Genomic DNA, 22,992 nt, shown 5'->3' on the forward strand with positions numbered 1-22,992 from the left:
ATGGCGCACGTGCTATCGATAACCCTTGTGTTGCTTGTGTGCAGTCAAGCACGGGCAAATTGTTGACGTACAGTAGACTCTGGCTAAGCGAGACGCGCATAATGTACTTGGATATTTCAGTAGACATTAATTCGTTAGGCCAACACAACAATTTCATGTTTTATTAAAACATTAACTTAATCCGATATGAGTTATCTACAAATGCTTGCCGAACCACTTGTGGTCCACGGGGGACAGCCATCGATGGCAACCATTTAGATTATTTTGTACAACATATTTGAATGTGAACGGATTTTGGTTTTCGCGTGCCAATTGCTCCTCCTTGGCTTGCTGTTCATCTAGCATCTGCTGCGAGACGACCATGGCCTGGAATGGCAGCTGATTGGCCACCTGCTGCAGGAAGCCCATGCATTCCACGAATTCACATTTGCCAGCGATTTCGACTATGACACGACCTGCCTTGATCGGGGCCACGTAATGATCGATGGCGCCCTTGCCGCCGCCCATACGTTGGCCTTGACCCTTCTTGGTAATTGGCTGCCAGGGCGCTGGCACTCGCCATGTGGCGAACATTGTGTTCACATTCATCTTGCGACCGATGGTCAGACGCATCATTTCGTAGTGGCCCCAGCGCAAGCGACCGCCACCTGTGGCAATGATTCCATACTGTTTGTGGAGCAGCTGATTGTGGACGAGCTCCGGGCCACGCATGTAGCGCAGGCGTTTCTGCATTTTGGGTGGTCGAAGATTGGGCGGCAGCTGGGGCACGCGTTCCATGATACGCAGCTTGGGTCGATCCACCTTCTCGATATCTGCAATGCGAGCCGCAATTTGATACAATAGTAGTAATGTATATATTATGATGGCATACTTTCATATTTTATTGGCGGTGGGAAATATTTGAGGCCGGCTACGCAATTGTAGTTCACATTGGCAGCTGTAAATTAGATGGTATTGAATCAAAACAGTTTGGTGGTTATGATTAGCTATATTCTCTCACATGCTATGCTGTTCTTCAAGACTTGTGTGACGGTTTTTAAGCACCACATGTTTCCTTTTTAACTTATATATTTAATATAATCGTTATTCCATGAATTTATTCTGTTGATGGTTGCATCAGCGCAGCGTTGCCAGACTGTTGACGCAACACCATCCAAATTTTTACAATTGATCAGCCTAGAAGCAGTGGTGCTAGAAGCAATCAACAAGTCATTGTTTTAAAAATAAAATTTTTGCTTACACAAATTTTCTTAATTTTAGTATGTACTTATAAATAATATTAAACTACAATTTGTATAATTTTGTTTTTTTGTAAATAAAGCAGCACTGTTTTAGCAGTAGCGTTGCCACACACATTTCGTTATCGCATCTATAATTTTATGATGGTGCGCGTTATATGCACATTGTTTATATATTGTAAATTAGTAAGGAAAATGATTTCATTCAGATACATGTGACAATAAAATGCCCAATATTACAATATATGTTATCATGCGCCAACTAGTCGTACAGGTTACCTGTACAGGTGTATAATTTGGGTTTGCTTGCGTTGATGGAAACAAGGTATTTAAGTGTGGGTGTGTGTACATATTGTTATCGAAAAATGCAACGCTGTCAAAGTGTGGTATTTTTCTTCATATATTATCACTGGTTAAAGTTTAGGATACCCTGCGCATACACGAAAAATAATTTTTTTGTCTAAATAGTGTATGTTTTGAAACATTCTCTATATGTACATACAAACAAATAGAACTCCATATCCAAGTGCATTAAGCAACAATTGCTAGCGTTTAAATGTGTTTGGCCGCTTAGTTTGTTGTTATGAATATATCGAAAGTGACAACATCGCTTGCTGCTGCGGCTGCTGCCGCCGAAAAAGCGAAACCCGAACGTGTAACATCTGCAACGGCAGCGCTCAATTTTAATACAATATCCATACAGAAGCGCAGCAGTGTGGACGACAACGATGATCCCAATCGCAAGAAACTGAAGCGCGATATAGTTATATGCACGCCCACAACCAGTTTACCCGCCAAACAACGTGCAGCTACAGCTACAGCTACAGCTACAACAACAGCAACAACAACCACAGCAGCAACAACAGCGCCAGCAGCAACAGCAGGAGCAGTAGCTGCCGTGGTAGTAGCAGCATCATCATCATCATCCACAAACAAATTAACGGCGGACGAGTCACAAACAGCTAACATCAGCATTGGCGGCAATTTCGTTAGTCACGCGAATACCAAGTCAGAAGCTGCCGCTGCCGCTGCTGCTGCAGCATCTTCAGGTGACGTCTGTTGGGAGCAGCGGGATGATCAAATAATAGTCTGTGAAATGAACACCATCAAGCCAGAGGAGTCGTCCAGCACCAACACGAACACCACCAACGCCACCATCATCAACAACAGCAACGCCAGCAGCAGCAACAGCAATAGCAACAACCCAAAGCAAAGTGAGTTTGAGTATATGAAAAATCTGTGCTATAATTATATTAAACTTATATTTCGTATTGCAGCTTATGCCAGCTTTACCAAAAAAGATGTCACAACAGCATCAATTTCCTCATCCTCCTCCACAGCCTCCATTATATCCATTGAGTCGAGTGCTGAGCCGACGCCGAGCAACAGCAATGAGCAGCCGCAGCCACAGTCGCAGTCTCAGCCGCCACCACAGCTGGGCAAGACGGTGACCATTCAGGAGCTGGACTATGTGCTGTTGCCAGCGACGACTACGGCTGAGCTGAAGCCAGCGGCAACGCAGCAACATGAAGCAACAGTGACCAACAACAATGCCACTGCCAGCAGTGCCAGCAGCAGCAGCAGCAGCAGCACCATCACCACCACCAGCAATAGCATTGCCAGCAACAGCAGCAATAGTATTGGCAGCAGCAGCATCATTGCCACAAAGCTAACAACGTCCGCTCAGCTGCAGCCGGGCAGCTACAACATGTTCAACAGCGGCACCGTAACGGGCGCTGGCACAGCGACGGCGACGGCAACAACAACGCTGCTCAATCGCGTCAGCTTCCAGACCAAGTACAAGGGCCAACAGGTGATGGTGAATGCCAAGAAGCTGGCCGAGGGCACGCAGACAACGGCCAAGGTGTCCATTGGCAACAAGATGATATCGGTGCCGCTGGTCAAGCCCCAGATTCTGCAGGGCGGCCAGTTTATGAGTGCGAGCGGTGCGACAACGGCGGGCGGCGCCACCATTGTGGAGAGCAAGCAGCCGGGCACGACGGTGACGACGGCAACGGTGACAGCCCAGCAGGCGCAGCAGCTCCAGCAACATGCCCATGCCCAACATGCCCAGCAGCAACAACAACTAAACCTGAAGCTGGTCAAGTCGCGCAAGAACCCCACCACAATCGTCTCCTTTGCCAATGTACAGATCAAGCCCGCCAATACCAAAATCGTCACCGCCAAGGTGGTCAGCAAGAAGATGTCGCTGCAGTTCCAGCAGCAACAGCAACAGCAGCCCGGCACCGGCAGCATTGTGACGATAACCCCAACGAATTCGGGGCAAACATTTACCATGCTGCAGCAGCAGCAGCAGCAGGACAAGCAGCAACACGATGGCGAAGCACACGACCAGCAACAGCCGAAGACGATTACCTACAGCGAGAACATACAGAAGATCTTGCTGAACAAGAGCAAGTCCATGGATGGTGGCGTTGTCATCAAGCAGCTGGACAAGAGCCAGCTGCACTGCACGCCCAGCATCAACATATTTAAGCAGCAGGCGCCACAGCAACAGCAGCAGCAGGGCGCCGCTGCTGGCGGGGATGAGGCACTGCCGAAGCCAACGACCGGCGCCACGCTCTGCGCACGGCCCATCATCTCCATACAGAAGAACATCTCGCTGGTGGTGTCCAAGACGGCGATGGGCCAGCAGAAGTCCAAGATGATCACCACATCGGCGAACAGCGGTGCCACCCTGCAAATGCAGCCCTTCAGCACGCTGGACGCCGAGACGGTGGGCAAGCTGCAGCTGAAGGCGCAGACGGTGAAGCTGGCCGAGGCAAAGGCCGATGCTGTTGACGGTGAAGCGAAGCCGAAGCTGTTGCTGGTTAAGCAGGCGTCGGTGCCGGTTGATAGCCACAAGGAGTTGCCAGCTGAACAGCAACAGGAGGAGCAGCAGCAACAGCAACAACAGCAGCAGCAGCAACAACAGCAGCAGCAACAACAGCAGCAGCAACAACAGCAGCAACAGCAGCAACAGCAGCAGCAACAACAGCAGCAGCAGCAGCAGCAACAACAACAACAACAGCAGCTGCAGCAGCAACAGCAACAACAGCAGATGCAGCAGCAACAACAACAACAGCAGCAGCAACAACAACAACAGCAGCAGCAACCGCAGCAGCAGCAGCAGCAGCAGCAGCAATTGGGCAGCACCACCGAGAAACGCATCACGTTGCACACGCGTGTGGATGATTCCAATAATGCGCTGCTCAAGCAATTGCTGCAGAACAGCAGCAGCAGTAGCAGTAGCAATAGCAGCAGCAATAGCAGCAACACCAACAACAACAATAGCAGCAGCAACAACAACAGCAGCCACAATACGCTGCAACAGATATCGATTACATCGGCGCCGCTGTCGGCGCGTAAGGTCATCAATGTGCGAGCGCCGAGCATGGGTCTGGTCAGTTCGCTGGAGGCGCAGCTGGCACGGCCCGTTATACCGCCTGTGCCGGCAGCAGTGAGCAGCAGCAGTAACACGAGCGGCAGCGGCAGCTGTAATACTATTACCACAACAACTGCAACAATGGTGGCAATTAGTCAGGCGGCATCGGCCACGCCTATGCCCACAGCCACAGCCACACCGACACCCACACCCACGCCAGCTGTCGAGCAGCAGCAGCAGCAGCAGCAGGAGTCTGCAACACCAGCAGCAGCAAGCACAGCTGTGACAGCAGCAGCAGCAACAACAACAACAACCGCTGCTACAGCAACAACAGTGACAGCGCCGCCCATTGCAGCAGCAGCAACAGTGGCTGTTGCACCGCCAGCGCCACAGCTCAAGCAATCGGTGCAAATTGTATCCAAGGAGACATCCTTCATATCCACACCCGTTTCTGCCTCCGCTGCCTCAGCTGCAGCCGCCGCCGCCGCTGCTGCTGCTGCTGCAGCTGCTGCGACCGCTGCTGGCACAGTTGCAACAGTTGCGCCCTCTGCCCTGCCCGCCGTGACCAATAAGCTGCCCGCGCTGCTTGTGGAGCCGAGCAGCAACAAGACGGAGCCACTGCCGCCGCCGCCGCCGTACGAGCTGAGCACAGGGCACGTCTCGAATGTGACCATTTCCATCACCACGAAGCCCAGCAAGGAGCTGCACAAGCTGAACAAGCTGGAGACGCAGGACGACACGGAGCCGGAGAAGCAGCAGCAGCAGCAACAGCAACAGCAGCATCTATCGGGCGACAGCTGGAAGCTGCAGGAGAAGCCGCCAAATGTGAATCTGATCAATAGCGAGGCGATCAAGCGAAAGTTGCCGGTGCAGCAGCAGCAGTTACAACAGCAACAGCAGCTACAACAGCAGCAGCAGTTACAACAACAACAGCAGCTACAACAGCAGCAGCATCAGCTACAACAGCAGCAGCAACAGCAGCTACAACAACAACAGCAGCTACAACAGCAGCAGCAACAGCAGCAGTTGCAACAACAACAGCAGTTACAACAGCAGCAGCAGCAATTGCAGCAACAGCAATTGCAGCAACAGGTTGACGAAAAGGAGGCAAAGAGCGAAATCGCTTTGGGGCATAGCAACAACGTGGATCATGAGCTGATAAAGGCGCGCATAGCAGCGCCAACAGTCGCATATGAGAAGCAGCAGCAACTGCAGCATCAACAGCAGCAACAGCACCAACAGCAGCAGCTGCAAATGCAGTTACAGCAGCAACAGCAACAGCAACAGCAGCAGCAACAGCAACAGCAACATCAACAGTTGCAAATGCATTTGCAGCAGCAGCAGCTAATACACCAACAACAACAGCCACAGCAGCAACAGCAGCAGCCACAGCAACAACACCAACAGCAGCAGCAACAGCTGCTGCAACAGCAGCAGCAACAACAGCAACAGCAGCAGCAACATCAACAACATCAGCTGCTACATCAGCAACAAATGCTGCCACAACAACAGCAACAGCAACCGCCAGCATCCGCATCAGCAGCAACAACAATCACAGCTCTGGCTGAGCCCAAGGCCGGGGAGCAGCGTAAGCGACGAAAGCGCGAGGCTCAGAGACCTCGGCGCACCAATGCGAATACCGCTGCTGGCCCTGCAGCCGCTGCTGCTGCTGCTGCTGCGGCGGCGGCGGCCGCTGCTGCTGCCAGTAGCAACCTTCGCGACATGCCCGGCACGTTGCCAGCCGGCGCTGTGGTGCAGCTGACCGATATGCCGGGCAATGTGCAACTGGGCGGGCCGATGGCCAGCGGCGGAGCCGGCGGTGGCAGTGGCACTGGCACCGCTGGAGGAGGAGTTGGCGGCGGCGTTGGTGGAAGCGGGGGGCATTTACTGACGGGCAGCGGCTCCGGCATGAGCTCACCCATGCTGAAGAAGCGCGTGCGCAAGCTGTCCAAGGTGGAGGAGGATCACGATGCATTTACCGAGAAGCTGATGACGCACATCCGACAGATGCAGCCGCTGCAGGTGCTCGAACCGCTGCTCAATCGAAATTTCCTCATCGGCCGCGGGCCCTGCTTCGGCAACAACGGCAGCCACAACGGCGGCAGCGGCGCCGGCGGCGGCAAGCTGAAGGCCATATCGCGTGCTCTGCAGCTGCAGCGCCAGCTGGACGATGGCGGCAGCGTCGACTGCGATCAGTTGCTCGGCCGCATCGGATATCTGAGACACCCGAGCATCAAGTCGTTGTACGACAGCGAACGCTTCGGCGGCAGCGGCGACAGCTCGACGGGCAGCAGCAATGGCAACAGCGGCAGCAGCAACAGTCTGAATTCTGGTTCCATGTCGAGCATACAGAACGATTTTTACGATCAGGAGTTCTCGACGCACATTCAGCGCAATCCGCGCGAGCGACTGCAGCGCTTGATGGCCGCCGTGCGCGATTGCAATCTGGAGACGACGGATCTCATTGAGCAGCAGCAACAACATCCGCCGCAGCACCAGCATCCGACTCCTGCCAATCGCCTGGATGGTCCGGTGGCCTGGTCGCGCATCAGCCGCTATCCGGGCCTGGTGCTGCTCAACACCAACAGCAATCAGCGCTGTGCTCCCGGCCGCATGTCGCCGGTGGCTCTGGCCATGGATGCGACGACGATGCGGACGCCAGTGTCGCCGATTTTGCGCAACTGTGCCGAGGAGTTACGCAAGGCGCAGCAGCTGGAACTGGGCATGGGCGTGGGCCACAATAGCAGCGGCCATAACAACAGCAGCAACAACAGCAACAGCAACAGCACCGGCACCGGCAGCAGTTGCAGCAATAGCATCAACAACAACAACAACAACTACCAGCAGAAGAACCAAAATGTGATACTCTCGCTGCACAGCTCGGCAACGGACAACATTGCCGGCGTGCTGCGGGACTTGGCCAATCTGTTGCACCTGACGCCCGCCTTAACCTGCAAACTGATCGATGCCACCGCCGCGGACAAGGCCAAGGAGCCGAGCGAGCCGGAGCCGGGCCAGGGCGTGGCTCAATCTGCCGCCACTGCCACTCACACTAGTCAGGGCAATCTACGCAAAATACTCACCGGGCAGCGTAAACTGTGCCGGGGCTGCGGCAGCATCATTGCCGCCTTCGGGCTGCGTGTGCCGTACCAGAATCTGCCCGAGGAGCAGCCGTCGCCCACGCTGGCAATGCTGCGCTCGCTGCTGCCGCGCAAATCCCCGCCGCCGCCGTACGCCTACTTCTGCAATCGCAGTTGCTATGCGCAGTACAAGTGGCGCGGCAAGGAGGAGCCGGCGGAGGAGGAAGCGACGACAGCGTCAGCGACAGCTGCAGCTACAGCAGGGGGAACGGCTGCGGGAGCGGGTGCAGCGGCAGGCGCAACACCTGCTTCAACTGCGCCGTCGGCAGCGGGTGATACATTCATGACCATGCTGCCCATCGATAAGGTGGAGCCCGAAGATGTCGATATGGAGCAACAGCAACAGTCGCAGTCGCAGCAGCAACAGTCGCAGCAACAGCAACAGCAGCAGTTAAAGAGTGAATCGGAGCCAACGCCGCCGCCCGTGAAGCGCAAGTGCATCATCAAGTACTACAGCGCCGACTGCTTCGCAGCCTCGCCTGACTCTGCAGCCATCAAGCAGGAGAACGAAGCGGCTGCGCCCAATAACACCGTCTGGGAGACAGACTTCAATCCGGACACGCTGGAGGATCTGCGCCAGTGCGTCTTCTGCAATCAGCGCGGCGATGGCAAAGCCGATGGACCCTCGCGCCTGCTCAACTTCGATGTGGATAAATGGGTGAGTTTGTGGCGCTAGCCAGCAAAAGCGAGCAACTGAATCTAATATCCATGTGCCATTCCTATACGCAGGTCCATTTGAATTGTGCTCTGTGGTCCAATGATGTCTATGAGACCGTCTCGGGCGCATTGATGAACTTTCCGATGGCCCTGCAGTCGGGGTTGAATCAGGCGTGCAGCGCCTGCCATCAGCTGGGCGCCACCATCAAGTGCTTCAAGTCGCGCTGCAGCAATCTCTATCACCTGCCGTGCGCGATCAAGGAGGAGTGCATCTTCTACAAGAACAAGTCGGTGCACTGCAGCGCCCATGCGGCCAATAGCTCGGCGGGCGTCACTGAGAACGAGCTCAGCTCGTTTGTGGTGCATCGCCGGGTGTTTGTCAATCGTGACGAGAACCGTCAGGTGGCCACGGTCATGCACTACTCGGAGCTGAGCAATCTGTTGCGGGTCGGCAACATGACCTTCCTCAATGTGGGCCAGCTGCTGCCGCATCAGCTGGAGGCCTTCCATACGCCCCACTACATATATCCCATTGGCTACACGGTGGTCAGTATATTCTCAGCTCTTGCCAATCGCCAGCCGCGAATCTCATCTTATTCCTTTCTCTTGTGAATCCCTTAGAGTCGCTATTATTGGTGCGTGCGCCGGCCGAATCGTCGCTGTCGTTATGTCTGCACCATTGCCGAGGTCGGCTGCCGGCCCGAGTTTCGCATCCAGGTGCATGACGGCAACGACAAGGAGCCGGAACGTGAGTTCCGGGACAGCACACCGTCGGCCGTCTGGCAGCAGATCCTGCAGCCCATACAGCGCCTGCGCAAGGAGCACAAGTGGCTGCAGCTCTTCCCGCAGCACATTAGCGGCGAGGATCTGTTTGGCCTGACCGAGCCGGCCATTGTGCGCATCCTGGAGAGTTTGCCCGGCATTGAGACGCTCACCGATTATCGCTTCAAATACGGACGCAATCCGTTGCTGGAATTCCCGCTGGCCATCAATCCGTCCGGTGCGGCACGCACCGAGCCCAAGCAGCGCCAGCTGCTCGTCTGGCGCAAGCCGCACACCCAACGCACCGCCGGCAGCTGCAGCACCCAGCGCATGGCCAACTCGGCGGCGATTGCGGGCGAGGTGGCGTGCCCGTACAGCAAACAGTTTGTGCACTCCAAGAGTTCGCAGTACAAAAAGATGAAGCAGGAATGGCGCAACAATGTCTACCTGGCACGGTAAGCTACATACCTCCCGGGCTATATATACACATATAAATGACATATAATATTTTCCCTCTCTCTCTCTCTCTCTCTCTCTCTTGTATAAACAGCTCGAAGATCCAGGGCCTGGGCTTGTATGCGGCACGCGACATCGAGAAGCACACGATGATCATTGAGTACATTGGCGAGGTAATACGCACTGAAGTCTCGGAGATACGTGAGAAGCAATACGAGTCAAAGGTGAGCCCTCTCCCCCCTTTCTCTCTCTTTAGAGTTTTATATATTAATATGATGTTTATTTGCCAACAGAATCGTGGTATTTATATGTTCCGCCTGGATGAGGATCGCGTTGTCGATGCCACATTGAGCGGCGGCCTAGCGCGCTATATCAATCACTCCTGCAATCCCAATTGTGTGACCGAGATCGTTGAGGTCGATCGTGATGTGCGCATCATAATATTCGCTAAGCGCAAGATCTATCGAGGCGAAGAGGTGAGCTCTCACATTGAATTATTGAAATTGAATTGGAAATATTCACAAATATTTATTTAATTTTTTATTGCTTAGCTCTCGTATGATTACAAGTTTGATATTGAGGATGATGCACATAAAATACCCTGCGCTTGTGGTGCGCCCAATTGTCGCAAGTGGATGAATTAAATACCAGTAAAGAAAGCATAAGCAACAACAACAACAACAACAACATTAACAGCAACAGCAGCACCAGCACCTGCAGCACCTGCAACTAAATGAAGCCCGCACAGCAACAGCAGCAAATGGAGTCACCCAGTGAACGCAATTTGATATGATTTGATTTGTTGTTACTAAGCACATGTTGTGCACCAACCAACACACACATCATCAGAAATAGTATATTCTGTAAGCAGTATATATGTACATATATTTATTATGCATGCAAGTATCCGCACATGTATTTATATAAACGTATATATATATGTATATGTGACCATGAATGCGCCTCTCGAGCATATTGTAGCTAATTTGTATCCTATTGCTCATAAGCCAAAAGTGTTTTGTAGTATAATTATCTAAACAAAAGAGAGAAAAAACAACAAAAACAAAAACCACAAACAAAAAACGAAAAGAAAAATTAAAAAAAAAAAAACAAAAACAAATATAAAAATTTCGCGCATAAAATATTTGTAGTTGAAAATTTTAAGCATGTATTTTATGTTACTCGATGATTCGTATATAATATATCTCTCTATATATGTATATATACATATATATAAAAACTTATATATATGTACATTCTCTACCCAAATCCTGTAAACGCCAAGAGCAGACCTGGGTGTGCCTTCGTTCTCTTATTTTTTAAATATTTATATTACATTTTTTTTTTTTTTTTTTGCTGTTACGAGAGACTGTACAAAAGGAAGAAACGAAAAAGCAAGTGAAAACAATCTCTTCCCAAATGGTGTAGAATATTTATTTAATGTACATCCAAAACTGAATGTATTTTTTATTACTTAATTTCTTTTCTATATATCTTAACATAAATTTATCAATTCAAGTGTATCTTTAGTTCTTAAGTAAATGTAAACAGTTTAAAACATTAACAATTTATACATATATATATATATATGTGTGTGTATATATGTGTATATACATATACATACACATATATACACACACAAATATATATATATACTTGTATATGTATATATTTATATGTATATATATGCATATATACATGCACATATATACATATACATATATACATTTATAAGAAATTTGTTTATTTATATAATATTTACATGAACTTTGTTTTCTTTGTAGTGAAACAATTTAACTAAATTTCAACAATTTACATACTGTATGTACACCGAATTGTCATTAAATATATATATGTATATATATTCATATATATATATATATATAAAGTATATATATATAAATCGATGTATATATATATATATACATTTGTTTAACGCTAAAAAAACTTTGTTGTCTGTTGATTGTGCTGAATGCGGGTTTGCTACGTCTTTCTCCTAAGTCGATTTAATAACTTTTCCACTTCTACGGCAAAGGCTAACGTGACCATATCGAAATTTTTCAAATACCATGATATATTGTACATTATATGGATGCGTCTATTTTTATCTAAAAACGATTTATAAAAAACACTCATTTGATCGGAGCTAATTTCATTGGTTCCACTGAGTTTGTGCAGTTTTATAAAGTCCTCTTTTTCCTGGAATAAAAGGGAATGAAATCAACAAACATGAATATAAATGAGAAAGAGCCACAGAGCGAGAGAGATAGAAGAATAAGACGTAATGACTATACATCTCTCTTACGATATTTCTCTCTCTTTCTCTCTCACTCTCCGTTGCGTGAGCTGAATGATACGATGAATGAACTTCAGCTATTATAACAAACCTCATAAAACCGCGAGTTGTGCTTCGTCCAGAAATCCATATTCCATTTTTCCACTTCGATGCGTAGCAAACGTAATTTCTTGGCCAATGCCGTTTCATTCGCATCGTAATGCCGCACATATGGACGTAAATTGGATATCGGATCTGGCGGGCCAACATAGTCGGTTTTCACCGATTGCGGATCCGGTGGTTGTGTAAGACCAATGCACTCCGAACGTTTTTCAGGCCGTGCCTGTGCTTGGTCAGCTGCATAACGGCGTGGCCAGTGCTTAATGACAATGGGTATGAATGTTATCAATGGGACTCAAAATGGTTTCAGTTATGAATTACTCACTTTTAAGGAACTTATTAATATCCGAGGTTGTACGGTTCTATTCATTTCTATTTACTAAGTTGACATGTGTGTGTTTATATATACATAACATATAAGTAAATAGTGCCGCGACTAGTGATGAACAAGAATTATCGGAATAATTATGATAACGTTTCGATAGTTCGATAGCTGGCGCTCTCTCTCTCTCTCTCACTACGCATGTCTTGATTAAAAAGAAGAGGGGAACTACGTTTTGCCGCCAATGCCGGCCAGGCGAATTGCTAAAATGTTGAATTATATGGGCATATTAAATATATTGATTGGTTATTGCTTAAGCTAGTTAAAGTAAGTAAAAAGGCAATTATAGGGAAAAGAACTTGAATTTTTCCAAATAGAAGTCTGTGTCTGTTTTTAAATAGAATTCGCGAAAGTTTGGCAAAGGATATTGCTATAAATACTAGAGTTTGAATACAGCTTTGCAACTTCCTATATATATTCCACATATGTATAGACATATGTATATCCTTTTATATTCGATTGGGTTTGTTTAAATTTTGAAGCTGTTAAGCCTAGCCAAATTTGGCGAGAGAAAAGCTAAAAAGCTGGCATCTGTGCCTCACAGCATCTAGCATTTTGCCAGGCACACGACGATACATCGTAAGCAAAGCTATCGATATCAGCGATGACAATAACAATAATCAGCTGAAGCAGCTCTTGTGCCACGCAAAATTATAAATTAGTTATTTTTTTAATCTAAGGAATATAGGATCAAGTTATATATAGGATATTGAGCCAGAGAGCGTTGATTAACAGGACGCAGACAGCAGGCAGCATGTCGTGGCTAAACAACAGCCTCGTCACCATCAAAGGACAATTGACGCACTTGGCCCAGGAGGTGTTGGCCGACACAGCCGGACCCGGCGACGATGAATACCGCGGACCTGACCTAAACACTAAAACGGCCGTCGAGCTGCTGGCCGAGACGCAGGAGCTGAAAGAGCAGCTAGAAAAATCATGCGAAGACAAGGATCGTGAGGTGAGTGCCAGGGACAACACACACAGCTCCATTGGCCATACGGATTGCTGCTGTGACAATCGCAGCAATCTAATGCATTTGCCGCATTGCAAAGCAGAGAGCATTCGCTGCTGCAGCTATTGTCTGCTGCTGCTGCTGCTGCTGCTACTGCTGTTGTTCCTGCATTGAAGCTGCAGAAGCTGCACTTGTGGGACTTCCTGCAGACAGCTCCTGCGCACTCCGGCCAATACACATTTGCCTGTGCTGTCTGCCCCTCTACACATATACACAAAACATTTAACATTTTGCCACTTGCCTCAACAGATTGCCACACTACGCAAACAGCTTGCAACACTGAAGACCAGCCAGAAAATTAGCGAAGCTGGCGCTGGCGGTGACGTTGATGGCGCCACAAGAAAATCGCTGGTGAGTCAAGTGAATTTCTGCAAAACAGTTTGATTAGCACCTAAAGCTTATGGAGTATAAGAGTAGGCGTGGCAGGCGCTTACGTGAATCGACAGCCAACTGCAGCTGCTTGGTGCAACGCTTCCGGTGTGCAACAAACCCATAGCCTCCTCATGGACCATGCCAAACCATATGTTAGGCATATGTCTATATATATATATATATATACGTATATGCCTGTATGGTTGGGAACATTGCGCTCCATATCGGTTGGCTGTTTGCTTGGGCTGTTTGCATGCGACGATAAGCAAGCGGAGCAGAGTCAGAGCCAAAGCCATCGGCTTTGCCGTCGGCTGCACGTAAATATATCTCTCTTGCTCATATCCCTAAATTAATATTTAAATTGTGATAAGCACTGGCAGCAGCAGCAGCGGCAGCGGCAGCGGCAGCCGCTCAGGAGCGGCAACAGCCTGGCTGCCTTCGTTTGGCTTATCTGCTGTGAGGCGGCCTCCCCTGCTCCTTGCCTCCTGGCAACGTGGCCTTATCAGCGTTTACCTGCTGCCACATTATGTTGCGCACACCGATAAGCAGCCGGCCAGCTTGCCATATCTGCCCGCTCGCACGCTCGCACGTTCGCTCCTGCCCCAAGGTTCGCCTTTCCATGGAAAAAGTCGAATAGTTTTGGAAATTTCTATTTGATTTCCCATTATGCTTCACTCCGCTATATGCCATATCTATACAAATATATTTATATATATGTATATATCTTTATGTATATGTTCCTATATACTTACTAGTGTAAGGCTGGCTATATATGGGGTATATATCATCTGTCCGCCTTGTTTGTTTAATTTACCGAATTAGTTTTGATTAGGTCGCCTATCAAACCCTGCCCGCATATAATGCCAAAACCCAAAAACCCTTTCGCCCCCTCTGCCCAGAGCGACCTGCGACCTAACTGAAATACTCTCTGAATGGTATTTAGGGTTGTGGCTTAGGTTTTACCTTTCTAATTTTTACTCTTTTGTTTTGTTCTCTAATGCCAGCGCTTAGCCAATCGCGCTTGTGCACAACTGTACCAAAATGGTTGGATGCGTTAAGGGATCAGTACTTAAGTATATTTTGAACATATTTCATACATGTGACAATACATATTAAGATGTATTTTCAGATTTTTGAAATATTTAAGATATATTTCAGATGTATTCAAGAATATATTTGTATATTAAAGTTGCATTTAAAAAATCATAGTTTATATTTAGTAAAGCCTTTTTACATTTAAGAAATATTCTGGAATACATTTTATATGCATCACGTTTGAGAACTTTTTTTGATTTCCATTTTAATTACGCTATTTTATAATGCATGAATTAACAAGGGATTAGTCTATATATTTATTATTATATATATTATATTTGATTATGCTCCAGTGAAGCTACAATAATTCTATAAATATTTTTTTTTCCAATTTTTTTTTTATATAGAGAAAGTCAGTCTAAAATCAGTAAAAACTAAATCAAAAAACTTATAGAAAATATTGTAGCCGATCTCTATCGGGTATATACAAATATCTGAATTACTTATGGCACGCCTTACGAAGGAACTTGCTTAACTATTCAAGTCTCGAGATATAGTAATTTACTATATGCCACGCCCCCAAGAGGTAGATATACATTATTAATGTAGCTCAGATGCACGAAAAATTTGTCTAAAACATTAAAACTGTGGAACTTACATTCTTCATCCTCCGCCACGCGCTAATGGGCGTAGATATATCTTCTATATATTTTTAATACTGTTTTGTCTAAATAGGAATATTTTTGAAATTTCCAGGTCGTAGACCTTTTAATAATAACGCTTCTGCTATATCACATATAGCATTTCCTGATTCACCTCAGTGGTTTTAAGAAGAGTATCCAAAGATATGTTCCAAACTTCAAGTCTTCAAGGTATAAAACCAGTTCGATGGTCGGTTACCAAGACGTTACCAAGATATTGCGAAAAATCTATATATTCCTTCAAATTTGGGAACAAGTAAAAACATTTTGTATACAAATTAAGTTTTTTTATTAGTTGGAATAAGTATTACGAAATTTCGATAAAACAGAATGAAATATATATATTTCGTGTATCCAAATTAAGATATGCTTATGAATATATTGTAAAACTGCAGTTTATAGATATAGGTAGACATCATATGATCTATATACAATATTTAATGTTGGGAATCATATCCAGATGCCGTTTAGCTTATTATAAATTAATTGTAAATGGAAGAAGAAGCGAAAACGTTCCAGATGGCGGGGGTTATTCCGGGTCTGTCGTCGTCGTCTTTGCTGTCTCTAGATGTGTTATCAGAGTCTGATTTGCCGTTTATCTATTGATTGGATCGATGCCAGACGCCATATTGTTTTGCATAAATGCGCCAGGCTGTTTGGGTGGGATAGATAACGCATCGCCTGGTTTTTGGCTCTCTGCAATGCGACCCCATTAAACGTTTGGCCATGTGGCTGCAAATAGTACATATATAGTTGGCCCCGTTATCTTATCGGCCATGAGCTGGCCAGGATTCGATGGCAACTGTACGAGTGTGTTTGGGCAGAGGGCGGGATCGATGGGGGATGGCAACGGTTTGGGTTGGGGGTTGCTCAGTATCTCCGTTGTATTATGGGGGTTGGAGATGACAAGGGGCAACCAGGCCCGGTCAGGCACCTATAAAAGGCGACCCACCTGCTCATTGCGCATTCATTTCGGTTACGTGCGATCGTTGCTCGGTTTCAACTATCTCGACACCCGCATAAAGTGTTAATTTTCTTTCTTTTCCTATTTTTTTTTTCATTTTTTTTTTTTTTTATTTAACTTAACATATTTTTGTACTTTGTTTGTCTCGTCTTTGGTGCGCTATTGTCGCTGGCCTCAAAAGACATAAACGCAATTTGCATTTTGAAAATCGTGTGAAATTTTTCCAAAAAAAGAAAAAAAAAGAAAAAAAACCAGGCCAACGACAGCAACAAATAACTATTTAGTTTTCAACAAGTTTTTTGTTTCTTTTCGGTTTATTTGTTGTTTGTTTTCTTTATCTTTATCGTGCCGGAAGTTCGACTGCAGTTTTCATTTGAGGTGAGTTAAAAAAAAAAAAAATGGAAAAAATATGGGGGAAAAATATAATTTATTTGCAATGCGGCATACTCTGTTTTCAAGCAGAAAAAATTGAGTACCTTATGGTCGAGCCATGTGTGGGGCACAGTTGGGGATATCCGATGTCTTGCTCGGTCAAGATCAAGTACAATCGATTTCTATAGGGACCTGGTCGGAAGAGAGATTTCCATGTAGAGGAGAAAGAGTTTACACAGAAGAAAGATGTCTCTTATAGGTGATATCTGAGATGTCTCTACAAAAGAAAGATGTCTCTTATAGGTGATATCTGAGAGGTCTACATAGAGAGCTCAGTTCTCGTTGGGTCAAAGTTCAACCGGTTCATCCTATGCTATTTTCATAATTTGGCTGACATATAGTCATATAATCATGTCAAAAATGGATTAATAGTTGATCGAAAGCGACCAGAGATTTCATTTTTTTTTGAGAACAAGAAGAAGAGCGTTAACCTACATTTCCTACAATAAAAACTTGGGCATATTATTTATATGGATCAAGTAGATATACAATCAGTATACTCTGTATCTATGTTTATCATATGAGCTAGCCGAGTAAAGCTCTATTATTCCAACCTTAAGATCTACAAATTGAAAATATGTCGATTAGGATCAACAGTAAAGCTCCATTAATTTACTCAAAATGATATAGAAATACTCCAAATTATATAGGAATATATTAAAAAGGTTTAGCGAGCTCTACTCGCATATGGGACAATTATGATAACGCAGATTGTCTCTCCCTGAACGAGTATTATTCAGTGACTAGAACATTCCAACTAGAACCGAACTATACTTTCCTAATTTACAGAAATTCGATTAGTCTTTTGGATCTTTCTCAAAGAGTTGTGGAACAGCACTTGAAATATTTGGGAACAAGTTCATAAATTGAAACAAAACTTGATGTTCCATGCGTCAGCGTCAGCGCCAGAACGAAATTAGTTTAATTGTTCAATTTAAACGCCATGATTAAAGTCGGCTGGCAGAATCTGTGGCTGGGGCTCGACACGAGCGGCGAGCACGCACCTGGCGTTGATAATGGGCGCTGTGGGGCAGTAATCCAGGTGAGGGGGCGTTGCCCAAGGGCGGTCGCAGGTCAGAACATCATCATCATCATCATCATCATCATCATCATCAACGTCAGCAAATTGAGAGCTGGTTGACATGTGGCCGGGTAATGAAGCGCGCATCGCAAGAGTCCACAGTTTCTAGGGTCGGGTTAGCGATCGCTATTGGGGCGATGGGGGCTAGAGGTTTTTGTAGCATATTGACTGGTTAGCTGGTTAGCTGGCATGCACTGGAACCGGAAGCACGCCATGTTGGCAGCGTCGCGTTCCAACAACAAATATAAACTATTTGGCATTAGTAACTAATGTTACATGCCAGCTACAATATTTTTGTGTATATGTCTATCTATCTATCTATATATTGAGATGTGTGTGTGTGGGCGGGGGTTGGGGCTAAGGCTGATTTAGCTGAGGTGGCTGTTGGGTGTTATTTTATATTGCTATCAGGTTAGATCATCAAAAACTTGGCTCTCAAGCGACGCGAATCAATTCAAAGCTGCGGCACTCTCCCTCTCCCTCTCTCTCTCTCTCAGTCTTTCTCTCTTTTCTCGCTCGCTTTTACTCTCCTTCCGTCCGTATTTCGCCCATTTTGTGGCCACGTCAGCTACAGCAGCCCCGACGCGTTCCATTTCAACATTTATGATTTGTTACGCTCGATCAAACTGTGTCAAACAGGGACCGCAAATAAGAGTTATGAATTCTACATTGAGGCACGAAAAAATGTAGATCATTTATGTGTGGGTCTATATATGATGATCCAGCTCCTTTGCTTCATTTTCATTTATTATCCTTTTCATTTATTTTTAATTGTTACAATAAATATTGAAAATGCAAGTTATAATAATTATTATTATTTTTTATCATATAATTTTAATAAAAAATATATTATATTATATTATGACTTTTTTTTTTAATAATGATTTTTTATTTTTTATCATATAATTTTAATAAGTAAAAAAAATTTTTTTTTTTAAATTTTTTTTAAATTTTTTTTGTTTTTTTTTTTTTTTTGTTTTTTAATATTTTCTATAACAATTATAATATCGTTACGGTGCCTGCTGTCAAATGGCTTTCAGCTGCAACAGTTCCTCTGCTTTTTCTGCAGCTGCTGCTGCTGCTGCTGCTGCGTCGCTGCCTGTTGCCTCTTCATAATCAGTGCAGCCAGCGGGGGGGAGTGGAAGGCATGGGGCTGCCATTGGCTTTGCCTATTAGCCATGGCTCGATTGTCGCAACCTTGTCGAATATGCGTGTCAATCGCTGAACATCGCATTTGCACTCTTCCACATATACACACATATATATTTTTCTATTCTATACTTTATACATATGTGTATTTTAAATATATTTCCTTGTACACCTGCAAAACCGCATATAAGCTATGAGGAATACTTCCAACATTTACAAGAAATATGCAAAAAAGTTTTCTATATCTTGTTGCTTGTTTTAAAATCATAATCATTGGCTTTTCCTACACCGTCTTTCAATCGAGCTCTTTCTTTGGCTTGTTGATTTACCCGATTTACGTTTGCATATGCCACATAGTACTCATTCGCTCAGTTTGTCAATATGTATGTATGAATGCTTGCCCAATGCGAGTCGATCATCTGATGCTGATACACCCACTGTGCCAGCTGCCATTCAGAGCCTAACCAAGCACCCAAATGGTCAAGCAGCGAGCGACCAATGAAAAAAAAAAAAAAACATATATATAAATGTATATATGTGTATAAAAAACCCCCTTCTTTAACTATTGATAGATGGAGGTAAAATTGTATTTTTATTATTAGTATTTTTTATAACTTTCTATTATTTTTATTCTATTTGGTTTTTCGAGTTTGTCGTTTTTGACCCGAGTCCAATGGGAGGCAAAGCGTTGCATGTCGCTAAGTGCAGTTGTTACTCTGTTTGTTGTTGTTGTTGTTGTTGTCGCAGAGAACTGCAATTATTATTGTACATTTTGATAGTTGACATTGTTCATTGTTATTACTGTTGTTGTTGTTGCTGCTGTGGCTGTGGCTGTTGCTAGTTTCTATAAACAATCAACGAAGCGAACGGCAATTTTCACTAACTGCCCAAGTGAGTGGCTAACAATGCCATTGCACACTGTCCCAATCCGACTCCAAATCAATTTGGTGCGGGGGGGCCCTGTGAACATACACACACAGAGACGAGGGAGAGAGCGAGAGAGATAGAGGCACCCGCACATTATGTGTGTGTTGTCATAATTCACACACAGATGGCGCTGCAGCAGCGAACTGCGATAGCTACAACCCACTTCCGTTATCAAATTGTCTGCCACGTTGCATTGCGTGTATGTAACGAGAGTTGAATCGAGGCCTAAACGTCGTTTTAAGCCAGAACCAACAGTAGTCACCCTCCCCCCCTCCCCTCTACTAGCTGCAGCTGCACTAGCAGCCCGCTTCAACTTGGCCTGCAAATTCAAATTTTTCTCAAGTTGTGTCGTTTGTATAGAATTCAACCTTCACTCTAATTATATGGGTGCACTTAAATTTATGTTTCTCAGCCAGTATGTGTGTATGTCTGTATGTCTATGCTTGCTGTTGCCACATGTGCACAGCTATAGCTATAGCTCTAGCTGTAGCTGTAGCTGTAGCTGCAGCTTTAGGCCATCTGGCAATTTGTCAATCAGAAATTAATTACTTCAACTTATTAACTTATATTATCGATAACTTCTTGTCAACTGTTGCTGACAAGGACAATTGTCATTTGAAGGTGTGGCAGGCATTGTGCTATGTATATAAATATATATGTTTATATATATTCTTGATCAGCATAAACAGCTGAGACTCAGTCTGTTTCATCTGCCTATCGATATGTCTACCTTTTGGAACTAGAGAATTTAAGGCTAGTAAGAAATACCATAATTCATATTCATATACATAAATATATATATTCTTCATCAGGGTTAATTATGGAGTCAAAGAGTTTGTAGATCTTGAAGAATTTTCATACTTTCATTTTATCATTGAACTGGACCTGATAATGCATATAATTTGTATATGCAATCTTGATCTGCGTAAGCCTCTGAGTCAATTTAGTCTTGCTCGTCTCTCTATAGAGTTAGGATACTCCAAATTCAAGAAAGTTTCTCTCTTAGCATACAGAGCTTAAATTCATGTGGACAATCGATATTATTGATAAATTTTTGCCATAAAATCGATAGAATTATCTATCAAGTACATTTGAAACTCTCTACTTAACGCGCTAATGCACTCAAAGAGTCAACTCTACATAATACAGGGTATTTTCTAGGCAAACACTTCCACCTATAGCTCTATTTCTTTATTATTCTAAAAGTCTTTATGTAATACCCTGTTATGCGCTATAGGTAAACTCTCTATATATAGTTGGCATTTTAGCTTTGCACAGCTGTTAAAGCGAAATATATTTACGTCTGCCCTCGAGTCCTATAGGCTAAGGCAAGGGTATATTTCAGTTGAGCTACTTAGGCTTTAAGTTATATACATATAAATACTTTTTTCCAATCATCATCAATTATCGAAAGTGGGCCGTCAAAGTGGGCGTGTCTTGCCTGCCGCCAAAAGGAATCAATAATGGAAGGGAGAAAAAAAAAAACGAGTAGCGACTGTCATTGAACACCGCCTGTCAACAGATCATTTTACTGGCACTTAGCTTGGCTTTTACAGCGTTTCCCAAAGCGTTATCAATGTGTAGATATATAGACATATAGACTTATAGATAGATTTGGATTTTCAGCTACCCTATTTGCTTAGATTTCTTTTTATGTGGGAGGAGTATAGTTTATCCACCCGAAATTAGCTGAAAAGATATTGTCTGGTTGGTCCTAATTAATTTGGGATAGCAAGGATAAGAAATATATATAAAGAAAGTTAATAATTATAAAAATAAAAAAAAAACAAGAATTATAAAATATATATATTTAAATAATAAAAAAGAATTGCAAAATTATAAAAATCAATTAAAACAACAAACAATAAAACAAAAGTTATATGGATAAAGTATAAAAATATCAATAATATAAGAAACAATTATAAAAAAAAAATGATGAAAATTAATTAGACCGAAAAAAAAAAATATTTTTTGCAAGAAAATTATATTTGGTAGAAAGAAAATTATATTCTGTAGAAAGAAAATATTTTTAAAATTATAAAAAATAATAAAATTATAAGAAATTGTAAAAAATTAGAAAAAGTATAAAATATAGTAAACCCATTATAGTATATGATATAATATGACAATGATGAAAATTGATAATAGTTAATAAAAAATAATATTTTGCACTACAAAATAATATTTTGTATAATGAAATAATATTTTTAATTATAGAGAAGTTTTTCATAGATTTCTTTCCCTTGAAACTTTTCGCTTTCATGCAAACAGTTTGCCTTTGATTTCGCTGACCCACTGACCCCTTGAACTTGATGTATGAGCTTTTGTATACTTAGAACCGCTGCACCGCTGCAACGCTGCACCACCAGATGCCGGTGGCTAATTGGAAAAATAGTAAGAGATGCGTTTAGCATTTCGTTGTTAAGAGTTGGGAGACGATGACGTCGTCGACGCGTCGTCGACGCGTCGTCGCTTTGCACAATTTGTTTAGATATTTTATGGGCTGTGGGTTATTTGGGCGTTCTAGTTTCTCAGATTTTCGATTTTAACAGCTCCAACAACAACAACAACAACAATGGCAGCCACAGTCACAACAACAACAACAGCCACAGCAACAAAACATATTTTCATTTGTGTTGCGTTTTTTTTTTTTTGTGTGTTTTCTTTTCTTTTTTGCCTTGTTTATGCAACTGCGCGACTGGCCAATAAAAACCTTAACGCAATGTTCAAACACACACACACACACAAATATAATATATATATATGTATATACAGCCTCACTCAGACCCTCTTCTGTGCCCCTGTTGTGGCTGTGCTTGGACTGAGAAAAGCGCGTACCTGGGCTTTCCAGTGCAAAAAGTCTGGGCTATAAATATGGGCTCTTAAATTTCGTCATTTATGGCC

General features: G+C 44.4%; 4 protein-coding genes across 4 annotated transcripts in view; 2 read left to right on the top strand and 2 right to left on the bottom strand.

Annotated features, from left to right (window-relative positions):
- Positions 1-130: 130 nt before the first annotated feature.
- Positions 131-1,154, bottom strand: mRpL16 (mitochondrial ribosomal protein L16). The gene is made up of 3 exons (XM_018109454.3): positions 1,001-1,154; positions 872-937; positions 131-812 (listed from the first exon to the last, which is right to left on the bottom strand). The coding sequence occupies exons 1-3, from the start codon at positions 1,047-1,049 to the stop codon at positions 196-198; spliced, it is 732 nt and encodes a 243-aa protein (XP_017964943.1). The 5' UTR covers positions 1,050-1,154; the 3' UTR covers positions 131-195.
- A 481-nt stretch (positions 1,155-1,635) lies between these two features.
- On the top strand, positions 1,636-10,707 carry trr (trithorax-related). The gene is made up of 7 exons (XM_089264221.1): positions 1,636-2,452; positions 2,516-8,421; positions 8,493-8,966; positions 9,042-9,637; positions 9,733-9,862; positions 9,932-10,114; positions 10,190-10,707. Exons 1-7 carry the CDS (start codon positions 1,822-1,824, stop codon positions 10,280-10,282), a joined length of 8,013 nt encoding a protein of 2,670 aa, XP_089120347.1. The 5' UTR covers positions 1,636-1,821; the 3' UTR covers positions 10,283-10,707.
- A 738-nt stretch (positions 10,708-11,445) lies between these two features.
- Coa8 (Cytochrome c oxidase assembly factor 8) lies at positions 11,446-12,510 on the bottom strand. The gene is made up of 3 exons (XM_018109473.2): positions 12,359-12,510; positions 12,026-12,292; positions 11,446-11,837 (listed from the first exon to the last, which is right to left on the bottom strand). Exons 1-3 carry the CDS (start codon positions 12,401-12,403, stop codon positions 11,622-11,624), a joined length of 528 nt encoding a protein of 175 aa, XP_017964962.1. The 5' UTR covers positions 12,404-12,510; the 3' UTR covers positions 11,446-11,621.
- A 499-nt stretch (positions 12,511-13,009) lies between these two features.
- Gmap (Golgi microtubule-associated protein) overlaps positions 13,010-22,992 on the top strand; it is a 30,567-nt gene continuing 20,584 nt past the window's right edge. Inside the window, exons 1-2 of the mRNA XM_018107491.3 lie at positions 13,010-13,373; positions 13,677-13,778. Of these exons, the coding sequence (XP_017962980.1) occupies positions 13,170-13,373; positions 13,677-13,778 (306 nt within the window). The 5' untranslated portion in view covers positions 13,010-13,169. The remainder of the gene's footprint in view (positions 13,374-13,676; positions 13,779-22,992) is intronic.

Source organism: Drosophila navojoa, chromosome X (genome assembly GCF_054131105.1).
Source record: "Drosophila navojoa isolate 15081-1374.11 chromosome X, UAZ_NAV_1.0, whole genome shotgun sequence".
Lineage (NCBI taxonomy): Eukaryota > Metazoa > Arthropoda > Insecta > Diptera > Drosophilidae > Drosophila > Drosophila navojoa.

Bases quoted from the DNA above. Each gene is read 5' to 3' on its own strand.
- mRpL16 (XM_018109454.3), bottom strand. From the start codon at position 1,049: ATGTGGTGCTTAAAAACCGTCACACAAGTCTTGAAGAACAGCATAGCA. The intron at 938-1,000 runs GTGAGAGAATAT...TCTAATTTACAG, and splicing joins CTTGAAGAACAGCATAGCAT to CTGCCAATGTGAACTACAAT. The intron at 813-871 runs GTATGCCATCAT...CTCGCATTGCAG, and splicing joins ACCGCCAATAAAATATGAAA to ATATCGAGAAGGTGGATCGA.
- trr (XM_089264221.1), top strand. From the start codon at position 1,822: ATGAATATATCGAAAGTGACAACATCGCTTGCTGCTGCGGCTGCTGCC. The intron at 2,453-2,515 runs GTGAGTTTGAGT...TTCGTATTGCAG, and splicing joins TAGCAACAACCCAAAGCAAA to CTTATGCCAGCTTTACCAAA. The intron at 9,638-9,732 runs GTAAGCTACATA...TTGTATAAACAG, and splicing joins AACAATGTCTACCTGGCACG to CTCGAAGATCCAGGGCCTGG.
- Coa8 (XM_018109473.2), bottom strand. From the start codon at position 12,403: ATGAATAGAACCGTACAACCTCGGATATTAATAAGTTCCTTAAAA. The intron at 12,293-12,358 runs GTGAGTAATTCA...ATTGTCATTAAG, and splicing joins TATTAATAAGTTCCTTAAAA to CACTGGCCACGCCGTTATGC. The intron at 11,838-12,025 runs GTTTGTTATAAT...CTTTTATTCCAG, and splicing joins ACAACTCGCGGTTTTATGAG to GAAAAAGAGGACTTTATAAA.